Raw genomic sequence first — 12880 nt, 5'->3', positions numbered from 1 at the left:
TGCTGTCTCGTACATAGATTCATAAACCCCTGTCCCACAGTACGAGTTCATTCCAAGAGTTCTCCCGAGTTTGCCCTGATTCGAACTCGGAGATTTAGAGTAATGGCCACTCGTCGGTACTCGGGGCTCTCGTGGACATTTTTCATCACGTTGAAAAATCTTCACCAGTCTTCGCGAGTACCTGCCGTTAGCGAGTCTTCCCGAGTACCTGCCGTTAGCGCTAAGAGACGTCCCCGAGCTCCGACGTACCCGCGACGTTCATTCTCCGTGCTTTTTGATTTTTTTAAAACTCGGGAGAGCTCTTGGAATGAACTCGCACCGTGGGACAGGGCTAATAGAGGGCAGAAACCAACCCCTTCGGTACAACCTCCTCACGCTGATCAAATTGCTACATCTACCCTAGATAACTACAGTTCCATCTATGCAACACAGTGGCGCAGTGGTAGAGCTGCTGTCCCTCAGCGCCAGAGACCAGGGTTCGATCCTGACTGTCTGTACGGAGTTTGTACGTTCTCCCTGTGACCGCGTGGGTTTTCCCTGGGTGCTCCGGTTTCCTCCCACATCACAAACATGTGCAGGTTTGTGGGTCAATTGTCCCTAGTGTGTAGGATAGTGTGAGTGGGTGATCGCTGGTCGGTGTGGACTCGGGTGTCCAGAAGGTCCTGTTTCCCCGCTGTATCACTAACCCTCAGAGGATACTTAACATAACACTAAATGGATATTTTAAAAGCGGAGATTGATAAGGTTTGTGATATGTAAGGGTGTCAGTGGCTACAGGGAGAATGGGGTTGAGAGGGAGAGATTGAATGTCGGAATAGACCCGATTGGCCGAATGGGCTAATTCTGCTCCTATGTCTTATAAAACAGGGAATAGATCATCATGCCAAAACTAATCTAAAATCTGTCAATCTCAGTTAAAAAAAATATATCCAACGACTTGACCTCCACAGCCATCATGGCAATGAATTCCACAGATTCACCACCCTCTGACTAAAGAAATTCCTCCTTATCTCCTTTCTAAAGGCACGTCCTTTTATTCTGAGGCTGTGTCCTCTGGTCCTAGACTCTCCCACTAGTGGTTTTGCAATCCAGAAAATTATAATTTTGGTAATAAACGCTTGAAGCTTCTAAACAAAGGTTCAATATTAATCCTGTTCTCTCCATATCCCCAGCAAATCCCAATAGCATTTCCTATTTATTTTGGATACGTTTCATAGACCGAGTGCTTTGCTGCGCAAGTTGCCTCTTGATATTAATAAAAGAATGATAATGCTTGACATTCTGGTTACCAGAGATTATCTGTGAAAGAATGCAAACAAATTAAACTCTCATTAAAATAGCAGACGCGGGGATTCAAGAGGAATATATTAACACATTTATTACAGAAATCACAAGGGCACCGTGGCAACCTTTACAACATTAAACCTCGTAGACTCCTTGATGGCAATATAATTATCTCTGCAGTATAATGACAATCCACTCGACAGACCCTCTCGCCCTTTTCCTCTCATTTATAATAGTTCTCATCTCCTTAAACAGCAGATGAAAGTGGTTGAATCCTAGGATATGGAACTTGTATTGGAGGCAAATCAAAACGAAAATGAAAACATGAGGGACAATAGATGTATTAGAGATACAGTGTGGAAATAAGGCCTTCGGCCTACTGAATCCATGGCAACCGACGATCCAAGATGGCGCCCAACCCAGGCGACTCTTTGCCTGCGAGTCACTGAGTGTGGGTCTGCAGTTACAATCGCTGCACATTTTTAAAATTCTCTACTCAGACAGCAACATTTCACATACATTAACTACCCTTGGGCTATCTTTGATGTGATTTTACTGGCTTTAACTTGCACTAAACGTTATTCCCTTATCATGTATCTGTGAACTGTGGATGGCTCGATCGGAATCATGCATTGCCTTTCCGTTGACGGACGCAGCAAAAGCTTTTCACTGTACCTCGGTACACGTGACAATAAACTAAACTCAGTCGCATCCACTAGTTTTATCCTACACACGCTCGGGAGCAATATTCCTTCCCCAGTTGAGTTCCTCCAGCACTTGGTACTTTGCCCAAGATTCCAGCGTCTGCAGTTTCTTATATTTCTACGTGTCCTGATGGCCTGACTAGTGTCTATATCTCTCGTTTCCCTTATCCTTAACCAGTCTGAAGAAGGGTCTCGACTCGAAACACACTCATTCCTTCTCTCCAGAGATGCTGCCTGTCCCGCTGAGTTACTCCAGCATTTTGTGTCTATCTTTGGCCTGTTGCAATGTTGTACCCCACTATGTTCAGGAACAGCTTCTTCCCAACAGCCATTAGGCTATTAAGCACTACAACTACAAATAAACTCTGAACAACATTGATTATTATTGCACTATTATTGTTTGTTTGTGTTTTATGTGTACCTATATGTGTGTGTATATAACACACATACACACACACACACATACACACACACACACACACACACATATATACACACACACACACACACATATATATATACACACACACACATATATACACACACACATGTATATATATATACACACACACACACACATAAATATACATAAGATAAGCACAAAGTGCTGGAGAACCTCAGCGGGTGAGGCAGCATCTATGGAGCGAAGGAATAGGTGACGTTTCGGGTCGAGATCCTTCTTCAGACTGATGTGGGGGTGTGGGGTCGGGAAGAAGAAAGGAAGAGGCGGAGACAGTGGGCTGTGGGAGAGCTGGGAAGGGGAGGGGAAAGAGGGAGAAAGCAGGGACTACCTGAAATTGGAGAAATATATATATATATCCTAAGACATCACATGTATAAATTCATTTGCAGGATAAATGACTTAAAATGTGATTATTGTGGCCTTGTCAAACATAAGGGTTAGCACTAGATGCTACGAATCCCAGCTGTGGAGACACTGGTATCGTTGTCTCGTTGTAGGACATTGATCATTCTTTTAATCTGGATTTTTAACATGTATTGTGTTTTAAAAAAAATATATAATTTAAAAGATTTTATATGTATTTTATGATATTTAATATGCAATGCATTTTTTATGTAATGTTGCCCCTTGTCTGGACCTCGAGTCCGAAATAAAGTTTATTATTATTATTATTATTTATTATATATATATATATATGTGTAACTGGCACTGAGTAATAACTCTGGCTCAGGCCACTGGCCTGGACATCAGCTGCCCTGCTTTTTTTACCTGCACTTTTTAAAAACTATTCGTACTGTTTTTATCAGGAAACATAGAAACATAGAAAATAGGCGCAGGAGTAGGCCATTCGGCCCTTCAAGCCTGCACCGCCATTCAATATGATCATGGCTGATCATCCAACTCAGTATCCTGTACCTGCCTTCTCTCCATACCCCCTGACCCCTTTAGCCACAAGGGCCACATCTAACTCCCTCTTAAATATAGCCAATGAACTGTGGCCTCAACTATCTTCTGCGGCAGAGAATTCCAGAGATTCACCACTCTCTGTGTGAAAAAAGTTTTCCTCATCTCGGTCCTAAAAGATTTCCCCCTTATCCTTAACCTGTGACCTCACAGTTCTGGACTTCCCCAACATCGGGAACAATCTTCCTGAATCTAGCTTGTCCAACCCCTGAAGAATTTTGTACGTTTCTATAAGATCCCCCCTCAATCTTCTAAATTCTAAATTCTAGCGAGTACAAGGCGAGTCTATCCAGTCTTTCTTCATATGAAAGTCCTGGCATCCCAGGAATCAGTCTGGTGAACCTTCTCTGTACTCCCTCTATGGCAAGAATGTCTTTCCTCAGATTAGGAGACCAAAGCTGTACGCAATACATGATGACAATAAAAGGATGATAATAATATACTCTCCACATCATATACATGTGCGTGTGTCTATATGTGTGCGTATCTATAGATACACACACTGCACTTTTTCTCTCGTTTATCATATTGTTTACAGTGTATTATGTTTACAGATTCTGTTGTGCTGCTGCAAATAAGATTATTCATTGTTCTATCTGGGACATTTGACAATGAAACACTGACTCACTTTGTGAACGGATTCTTTCACCTGGACTGACATCTACTGGTGATGGAGTGTATTAAATGTGCAGAGGAAAGGGTGGAAGATAGACACAAAATGCTGGAGTAACTCAGCGGGACAGGCAGCATCTCTGGAGAGAAGTTAATGGGCGACGTTTCGGGTTGAGACCCTTCTTCAGACTGAAAGTCACAGAGAGAGATATAGAACAATGAATGAAAGATGCAAAAAATGGTGAAGGAAACAGACCATTTTTAGCTGTTTGTGTAGGATAGTGTTAATGTGTTGGGATCACTGGTCAGCACGGACTCGGCGGGCCGAATGGCCTGTGTCCGCGCCGTATCTCTAAACATAGAGAGACTATTCCCACAAGATAAACACAAAACACTGGAGTAAACCAGTGGGTCCGTCAGCATCTCTAGAGAAAAGGAATCTACTTCGGTACATGTGATGATAAACTAAACTGGATATATAAATGAAATAGACAATAGACAATAGGTGCAGGAGTAGGCCATTCGGCCCTTCGAGCCAGCACTGCCATTCAATGTAATCATGGCTGATCATCCCCAATCAGTACCCCGTTCCTGCCTTCTCCCCATATCCCCTGACTCCCCTATTTTTAAGAGCCCTATCTAGCTCTCTCATGAAAGCATCCAGAGAACTGGCCTCCACCACCCTCTGAGGCAGAGAATTCCACAGACTCACCACTCTCTGTGAGAAAAAGTGTTTCCTCATCTCCGTTCGAAATGGCTTACTCATTATTCTTAAACTGTGTGTGGCCCCTGGTTCTGGACTCCCCCAACATCGGGAACATAGTTCCTGCCTCTAGTGTGTCCAACACCCTTAACAATCTTATATGTTTCAATGATTAAGAAAGAACTGCAGATGCTGGAAAAATCGAAGGTAGACAAAAATGCTGGAGGAACTCAGCGGGTGAGGCAGCATCTATGGAGCGAAGGAATAGGCAACGTTTCGGGTCGAGACCCTGAAGGGTCCTTCTCTCCATAGATGCTGCCTCACCCGCTGAGTTCCTCCAGCATTTCTATCTACCTATAACTGAAATTAGGTACGTTGGAGAATGAGAACTATCGCCTTGCCGATGGTAGGACCATTTAGAAGCCTGATAAGTTCAAAGTAAACTTTATTGTCAATTCAATTATGCAACAGTAGTTACACAGAGGATTGAAATTACGTTTCCCCATACTCCAAATGTGCAAGTAATATTAAAAACACAGACAGACAACATACCAATAAAAATAGACAATAGACATTACATTATTTAAAATATTAAAATATTCACAGTGTGCCAAAATGCAGCAAAAACTTTGAGGTAAACTTTAAGGGTGCAACAATGAAAGGTGCAATATAGAAAAAGTGCAAATTTAGTACTGGAAACATTGAGCCAAATTTATTTTCACAGTTTGTTTGTCTTTGTTTGGGTACTGTTCATGGATCATTTCTGGGGTGACAGGGGAAGAAGCTGTTCCTGAGTCTGGTAGTGTGCATGTTAATGTGTGGTGATAGACTTCCTGAGCTGTAAGCCAAATAAACGTATTTCACTGGACCTCGGTAGAGAGAAACCATTGAACAACCATTGGGATAAGCTGGAGGTCAGGTGTTGGCCACCTCTTCCCTGTAGGAGGCAGCACTGAGTCAAGGGGGGAGGGAAGAGAGATGAAGCTCACACTCATCTCTCCTGTCAACTTCACACCAGTTTTAATTTCTTCTCTGCTCCTGCTCCTAAATACAAATCCTTTCGCAATGAAGGCCAACATGTCATTAGCTTTCTTCACAGCTTGCTGTACCCGCATGCTGGTTTAAACTGAAGATAAACACAAAATGGTGGATTAGAGTAACTCAACGGACAGGCAGCATCACACGGGAATGGACCCAAAACGTCACCCATTCCTTCCCTCCGGAGATGCTGCCTGTCCCGCCGAGTTACTCCAGCATTTTGTGTCTATCTCCAGTTGAGGTAAGTTTAGTTTAGAGATACAGCATGGATACAGGCCTTCGGCCCACCGACTTTGGAGTGTGGGAGGAAAGCAGAGCACCCGGAGAAATTCCATGCGGTTACAGGGAGAACGTACAGACAGCACCCATGGTCGGGATCGAACCCGGGTCTCTGGCGCTGTGAGAAACATAGAAAATAGGTGCAGGAGTAGGCCATTCGGCCCATCGAGGCCTGCACCGCCATTCAATATGATCATGGCTGATCATCCAACTCAGTATCCTGTACCTGCCTTCTCTCCATATCCCCTGATCCCTTTAGCCACAAGAGCCACATCTAACTCCCTCTTAAATATAGCCAATGAACTGTGGCCTCAACTACTTTCTGTGGCAGAGAATTCCACAGATTCACCACTCTCTCTGTGTGAAAAATGTTTTTCTCATCTTGGTCCTAAAAGACTTCCCGCTTATCCTTAAAGTGTGTCCCCTTGTTCTGGAGTGACCCCTTGTTCTGGAGGTGAGGTGAGGCAGCGACTCTTCCGCTGTGCCATCCTGCAGCCCTGCAGAAAACTTGATTCTGTCCAGACGGATCATACCACATGAGTACATCAGATTGTGCGATAGAGAGGATGAGCAGAGTGTAACCTGGCGACAGAGAGAGTGGATGTTAGTTTAGTTTATTGTCCCCTGTACCGACGTAAAGTGAAAAGCTTTTTTGTTGCGTGCTATCCAGTCAGCGCATAATTACAATCGAGCCGTCCACAGTGTAGGACGCAGGGTGAGGGGAATAACGTTTAATGCAAGATAAAGTCCATTTAATGCAACAAAAAGCTTTTCACCGTGCCTCGGTACACGTGACAATAAACAAAACTGAACACAGGAACAGGCCCTTCAGCCCACAATGTCCGTGCTGAACACAATGAGGTGAAACTAATCTCCTCTGCCCACACCTGATCCATATCCCCCACCCCCGTTCTCAGCAGTTCCATGTGCCGATCCAAAAACCTCTTCAATGCCACTATCATATCTGCCTCCACCACCAATTCTGGCAGCCTGTTCCAGGCACCCACCACCCACTGTGTAAAAGACCTGCCCTGCACATCTCCTTTAAACTTTGCCCCTCTCGCCTTAATGCTATGCCCTCTGGTCATACTCATACAGCAGCGAAACAGGGCCTTCGGCCCAACTCGCCCATGCTTATCAAGATTCACCATCAACGCTAGTTCCACATGCCCATGTTTGGCCCATATATCCCTCTAAACCTTTCCTATATATTGTCTTAGTATTTCCACACTAAGAAATTAATGAATGGGCTGGATAGTGTGAACATGCAGAGGATGTTTCCACTAGTGGGAGAGTACAGAACCAGAGGGCACAGCCTCAGAATAAAGGAACCTACCTTTAGAAAGGAGATGAGGAGGAATTTCTTTAGCCAGACGGCGGTGAATCTGTGGAATTCATTGCCACAGACGGCTGTTGTGGCCGTCAGGTATTTTTAAGGAAATTGAAAGATTCTTGATTAGTATGGGTGTCAGGGGTTATGGGGAGAAGACAGGAGAATGGGGTTGAGAGGGAGAGATAGATCAGCCATGATCGAATGGCGGAGAAGACTCAATGGGCCGAATGGCCTACATCCATTGTTATAACTTATTGTCTTATGAATGGGAGTGGTTTGAGAGAACATAGATCACAGATAAAAGAATGTGAGGGATAAAAACAACTGATGTTGGAATCTGGAACATAACACAAAGAGCTGGACAAACTCAGCAGGACAGGCAGAATCTCCGAAGAGAGGGAATGGGTGACGTTTCGGGTCGACGGAGGGAGGAGAATGGGCTTGAGGGGGATTGATCAGCCATCATTGAATGGCGGAGTAGGCTTGATGGGCCGAATGGCCTAATTCTGCTCCTTAATCTTATGATCTCCAGAGATGCTGCCTGACCCGCAGTTACTCCAGCATTTTGTGTCTTTTTCTACAAACCAGCATCTGCAGTTTCTCGTTTCCACAGTATTATGCACTCATGTTCCCGATGTTGGGGGAGTCCAGAACCAGGGGCCACAGTTTAAGAATAAGGGGTGAGCCATTTAGAACTGAGACGAGGAAACACTTCTTCACACAGAGTTGTGAGTCTGTGGAATTCTCTGAATCAGATGGCGGTGGAGACAGGTTTTCTGGATGCTTTCAAGGGAGTGCTAGATAGGGCTCTTAAAAATAGCGGAGTCAGGGGATACGGGGAGAAGGCAGGAACAGGGTACTGATTGTGGATGATCAGCCATGATCACATTGAATGGTGGTGCTGGCTCGATGGGCCGAATGGCTTACTCCTGCACCTATTGTCTATTGTCATGCCAAAGCATCATCTACTATTTGTAATCAGTAGGCTGGGGTGTTGGAGAAGGGGACGGCTCCCAGGAGAAGCAGATACTGGTTTACACCGAGAAAGTGCTGGAGTAACTCAGCGGGCCAGGCAGCATCTCTGGAGAGAAGGAACAAGTGACGTTTCGGGTCGAGACCTTTCGTCTTCTTCCTACAAGGAGGAGAGGGAGAGGGGTGAGGGGTGAGGAGGGGGAGATGGAGAGGGAAGAGAGAGGGGGGGGGGGGGAGGGAGAGGGGGAGAGGTGTGGGGGAGAGAGGTGTGGGGGAGGGGGGAGATGGGGTACCACAATGAGGTACCACCTCCAGTTTAAATTCCATTTGGAATATTTTAGAGCACCAAGAAACCAAGTACCACTTGGTGTGATTTTTTTTCTTGGTTAACCAGCATTTGCAGTTCCTTGCTTCTACAGCATCGTGTACTCTGCTGTGCACTCTACAGTGTGCAGTCTGTGGGCTGTGGTGTTGGGGAAGGTTGGAGCCGGCTGCAGGGAGGGGGTGAAGGCTGCGAGAGTGTGCAAGGTTGCAGCAGCAGCAGCAGCAGGTAAGGAGCAGAGAGGGTTACACAGAAAAGCTGGAGAAACTCAGCGGGTGCAGCAGCATCTATGGAGCGAAGGAAATAGGCAACGTTTCGGGCCGAAACCCTTCTTCAGACAACCTTCGATTCTCCAGCATCTGCAGTTCCCTCTTAAACAAGGAGCAGAGAGGTTGGTTTGCCATCCCCGGCGGAGGACCGTGTCTGCCCGCTGGAGGACCGCGCCCGCCGCCCCCATCTTGCCCCGCCGTGCGGCTCGTTGGCGCCCGGCACCCTTTGCGGGAGATGACAGTTGGGGCCTGTGCGGGAGCGGGACGAGGCTTCAGCCTGAGGCGGCGGCGGCCGGTGCCCGGCTCCCGGAGCCACTGTATGGCCACGGGGGCGATGAGAGGAGGCGCGGCGGGCACTGAGGCGGGAGGCGGAGCGGCGGTGAGTTACGGCGGCGGCAGCGACGGGGGAGAAGCTCCGGCACCGGCACCGGCCCGTCGTCCGTCCGTCCGTCCCCCCTCGACACCGGCACTGGGGGGGAGCCTCGACACCGGCCCGTCGTCCGTCCGTCCGTCCCCTCGACACCGGCACTGGGGGGGAGCCTCGACACCGGCCCAATGTTCCCCCCACCCCGGGGGAGGGGCGTCACGACACCGACACTGGGGGAGCCTCGACGACCCGGCCCAATGTCCCCCCCCCCCCCCCCCAGAGCCCCGGGGGAGGGGCGTCACGACACCGGCACTGGGGGGGGGGGAGCCTCGACACCGGCCCAATGTCCCCCCCACCCCGGGGGAGGGGGGAGCCTCCCCCCCCCTCACCCCCCCCCCCCCCCCCCCCGGGGGAGAAGGGGAAGGGGGGTGTCTCGACACCGGCGGCGGGGGAACCTAAACACCGCCGGACGCCAAGGGGAGAGGTTCCCTTGACACGGGGAATGGGGGAGCATTGACACCGGCCCCCCAGTCTCACCCCCCCCTCCTCCCAATAATCCCCCCTCCTCAATAATCCCCCTCCTCAATCCCCAATAAACCCCCCTCCCCAATAAAACCCCCCCTCCTCAATAAACCCCCCTCCTCAATAATCCTCAATAAACCCCCCCCTCCTCAATAAACCCCCCTCCTCAATAATCCCCCCCCTCCTCAATAAACCCCCCTCCTCAATAAACCCCCCCCTCCCCTCCTCAATAAACCCCCCTCCTCAATAAACCCCCCCCCCTCAATAAACCCCCCTCCTCAATAAACCCCCCCCCCCTCCTCAATAAACCCCCTCCTCAATAACCCCCCTCAATAATCCCCCTCTCCAATAATTCCCCCTCACCCAATAACCCCCCCTACCTCTCCCATTTAATATCCCCTTCCCCAATAATCCCCCCCCCCCAATAATTCCCCCCTCTCCAATAATCCCCCCCCCCCAATAAACCCCCACCTCTCCATTTATTTCAGCCCCTCCCCAATAATCCCCCTCCTCCTTTCCCAGACAACCCCCCCTTGTCCCATTTATTCATCCCCAATAAACCCCCCCCCTCATAAAACCCCTCCCCAATAAACCCCCTCTTCACGGTTACCCCTCCCCCCGATCCTACCTCTCCCCCCAATATCTCCCTCTCCCCATCCACCCCTTGAATCCCCCCCCCCAACCTACCCCCCCCCCCCATATCACCCCTCCCATTAATTTCACTCCTCCCCAATAATCCCCCTCCCTTTATTCGCCCCTTTCCCAGACAAGCTCCCCCCATTATCCTCAACCTCCCCCCTTTTATTTCCCCCCCTCCCACCGATCCTCCCCAATCCACTTCTCCCCCACCCTTGAATTCTTCCAACCTACCCCCTCCCCCATATCACCCTCCCCCGACTCTCCCTCTACCCTTTATTCGCCCCTCAAGCTCCCCCATATCCCTACCTACATTTATCTCCCTACCCCCCCCATATCCCTCCCCGAATTCTTCCACCCTTCGCACCCCAGCCCCCCACCACATTTAATCTCCCCATATCCTCCCTCCACCTCCCCATACACCCCCTCTTCCCCCACCTCCACACCCCCATCTTTCCCCCCTGGTTCCCCCTTCCATCTAACCCTCCACCATTCATTACCCTGATTTCCACATTCCTCCTACCCAATTTCCCCTCCCCCCCCGCTATTTTCCCCATGCCTGATATTCGTAAAGTGTTTACTTCTAAACTGGTGGGCAAGAAGAAGGGAAATAAAGAGTTTGCTCTCATTGTAACAAACATTCTTGCCATGACACCCATCTGCTGGGAGATGGAGGTTGTTGAAGTGCATGTCTCCACACAGTGAGGCAGCAGGTAGAGGTGCTGCCTCACACCGCCAGAGACCCAGGTTCGATCCTGACCCGCGGGCCTGCTGTCTGCGTGAAGTTTGCACGTTCTCCCCGTGGTCGTATGGGTTTTCGCCGTGCACTCCGGTTTCCTCTCACATCTCAAAGACCTACAACTTTGTCGGTTAATTGGCCTCTGTAAATTTCCCCCAGTGTGCAGGAAGTGGATGGGAAAGTGGGATAACATGGAATTCATGTGAATAGGTGATCTTAATCCCAAATACTAATCTCCATCACAAATGCCAATCACACTGTGAACTAATCTGAACAGGGTCTGAACAGGGTCCGAAACATCACATATCCATGTTCTCCAGAGATGTTGCCTGACCTGCTGAGTTACTCCAGCACTTTGTGTCCTTTTGTGGATGGGTGATCTCTGTTCGGCGTGGACTCGGATAGATCCCCAGATTTACCACCTGCCACCTTTCTGGATCTCAATTGGGTAGAGAGATGGACTTTATCATAGGTCATAAGTGATAGGAGTAAAGTTAGGCCATTCGGCCCATCAAGTCTACTCCGCCATTCAATCTTGGCTGACCAATCTCTTGTTCCAACCCTAATTCTCCTGCCTTCTTCCTATAACCTCTGACACCTGTACTAAACAAGAAGCTATCTATCTCTGCCTTAAAAATATCCATTGACTTGGCCTCCACAGCCTTCTGTGGCAAAGAATTCCGCAGATTCACCACCCTCTGACTAAAGAAATTCCTCCTCATCTCCTTCCTAAAGGAACATCCATTAATTCTGGGGCTGTGACTTCTAGTCCTAGGCTCTCCCACTAGTGGAAACATCCTCTCCACATCCACTCTGTCCAAGCCTTTCACTATTCCGTACGTTTCAATGAGGTTCCCCATCATTGTTCTAAACTCCAGCGAGTACAGGCCCAGTGCCGTCAAACGCTCATCATGTCCTTCTTAATGACCCCCAAAATATGCCAGGCTGTTGCCTTCAATTGCTAAATATTGGCAGAAAGTGCAAGTGTGATGCATAAAATTCCACTGTTGTACGTTCCACATTGGACTTTGCCTGCAGATGCTCAGATTAAATGTGTGTTCAGGGTATCTGGCGTGGGAGCGGATAAACTCATTAGCCTTGAATTCATGCCTCAAAAGCTATGGCTAAATGAAATGCAATTTTGCTTTGCCAGGTATTTTTTTCCATCATTAAAAACTGCAACATAAAAAAATTGTTCTGGACTGTAGTTAACAACATTTTATTGGCAGCTTCAGTGCAGGTGGAGATCAGCATTTATGATATGTTGGAAGGTTTACTGTGTGCCATCAGACCTACATTAGCAACTATTGGGAATTTCTGTCTGTTTAGGGGAATTATTTAGTTCATTTAGCTTAGAGATACAGCATGGAAACAGGCCCTTTGGCCCACTGATTCCGTGCCAACCAGAAATCTCCGCACACTAACACTACCCTACACACACTAGGGACAATTTACAATTTTACTGAAGCAAATTAACCTACGTCTTTGGGGTGTGGGAGGAAACCTGAGCACCTGGAGAAAACCCACGCAGGTCACGGGAGAACGTACAGACTCGGTACAGGCAAGCACCCGTTGTCAGGATCAAACCCGGGTCTCTGGCTCTGTAAGGCAGCAACTCTACCGCTGCGCCACCCAGGATGTGAACATATGGCAAGGAATTTCTCCTAACTTGGG

At 48.2% G+C, this 12880-nt stretch overlaps 2 protein-coding genes across 3 annotated transcripts in view; both read left to right on the top strand.

Moving 5' to 3' along the window:
• The window catches only part of LOC129708993 (uncharacterized), a 45668-nt gene extending 36366 nt beyond the window's left edge, over window positions 1-9302 (top strand). The window contains exons 5-6 of the mRNA XM_055655122.1: window positions 8800-8901; window positions 9055-9302. Coding sequence (XP_055511097.1) covers window positions 8800-8901; window positions 9055-9302 — 350 coding nt within the window. The remainder of the gene's footprint in view (window positions 1-8799; window positions 8902-9054) is intronic.
• The window catches only part of LOC129708913 (fibroblast growth factor receptor substrate 2-like), a 54275-nt gene continuing 50561 nt past the window's right edge, over window positions 9167-12880 (top strand). For both annotated transcript variants that reach the window (XM_055654968.1, XM_055654969.1), the window contains exon 1: window positions 9167-9321. The gene's annotated coding sequence lies outside the window, so the exon portion shown is untranslated. The remainder of the gene's footprint in view (window positions 9322-12880) is intronic.

Source organism: Leucoraja erinacea, chromosome 24, assembly GCF_028641065.1.
Source record: "Leucoraja erinacea ecotype New England chromosome 24, Leri_hhj_1, whole genome shotgun sequence".
Classification (NCBI taxonomy): Eukaryota; Metazoa; Chordata; class Chondrichthyes; order Rajiformes; family Rajidae; genus Leucoraja; species Leucoraja erinaceus.
The sequence above is the reverse complement of the archived record's forward strand: the minus strand, read 5'-3'. Positions and strand labels throughout refer to the sequence as shown.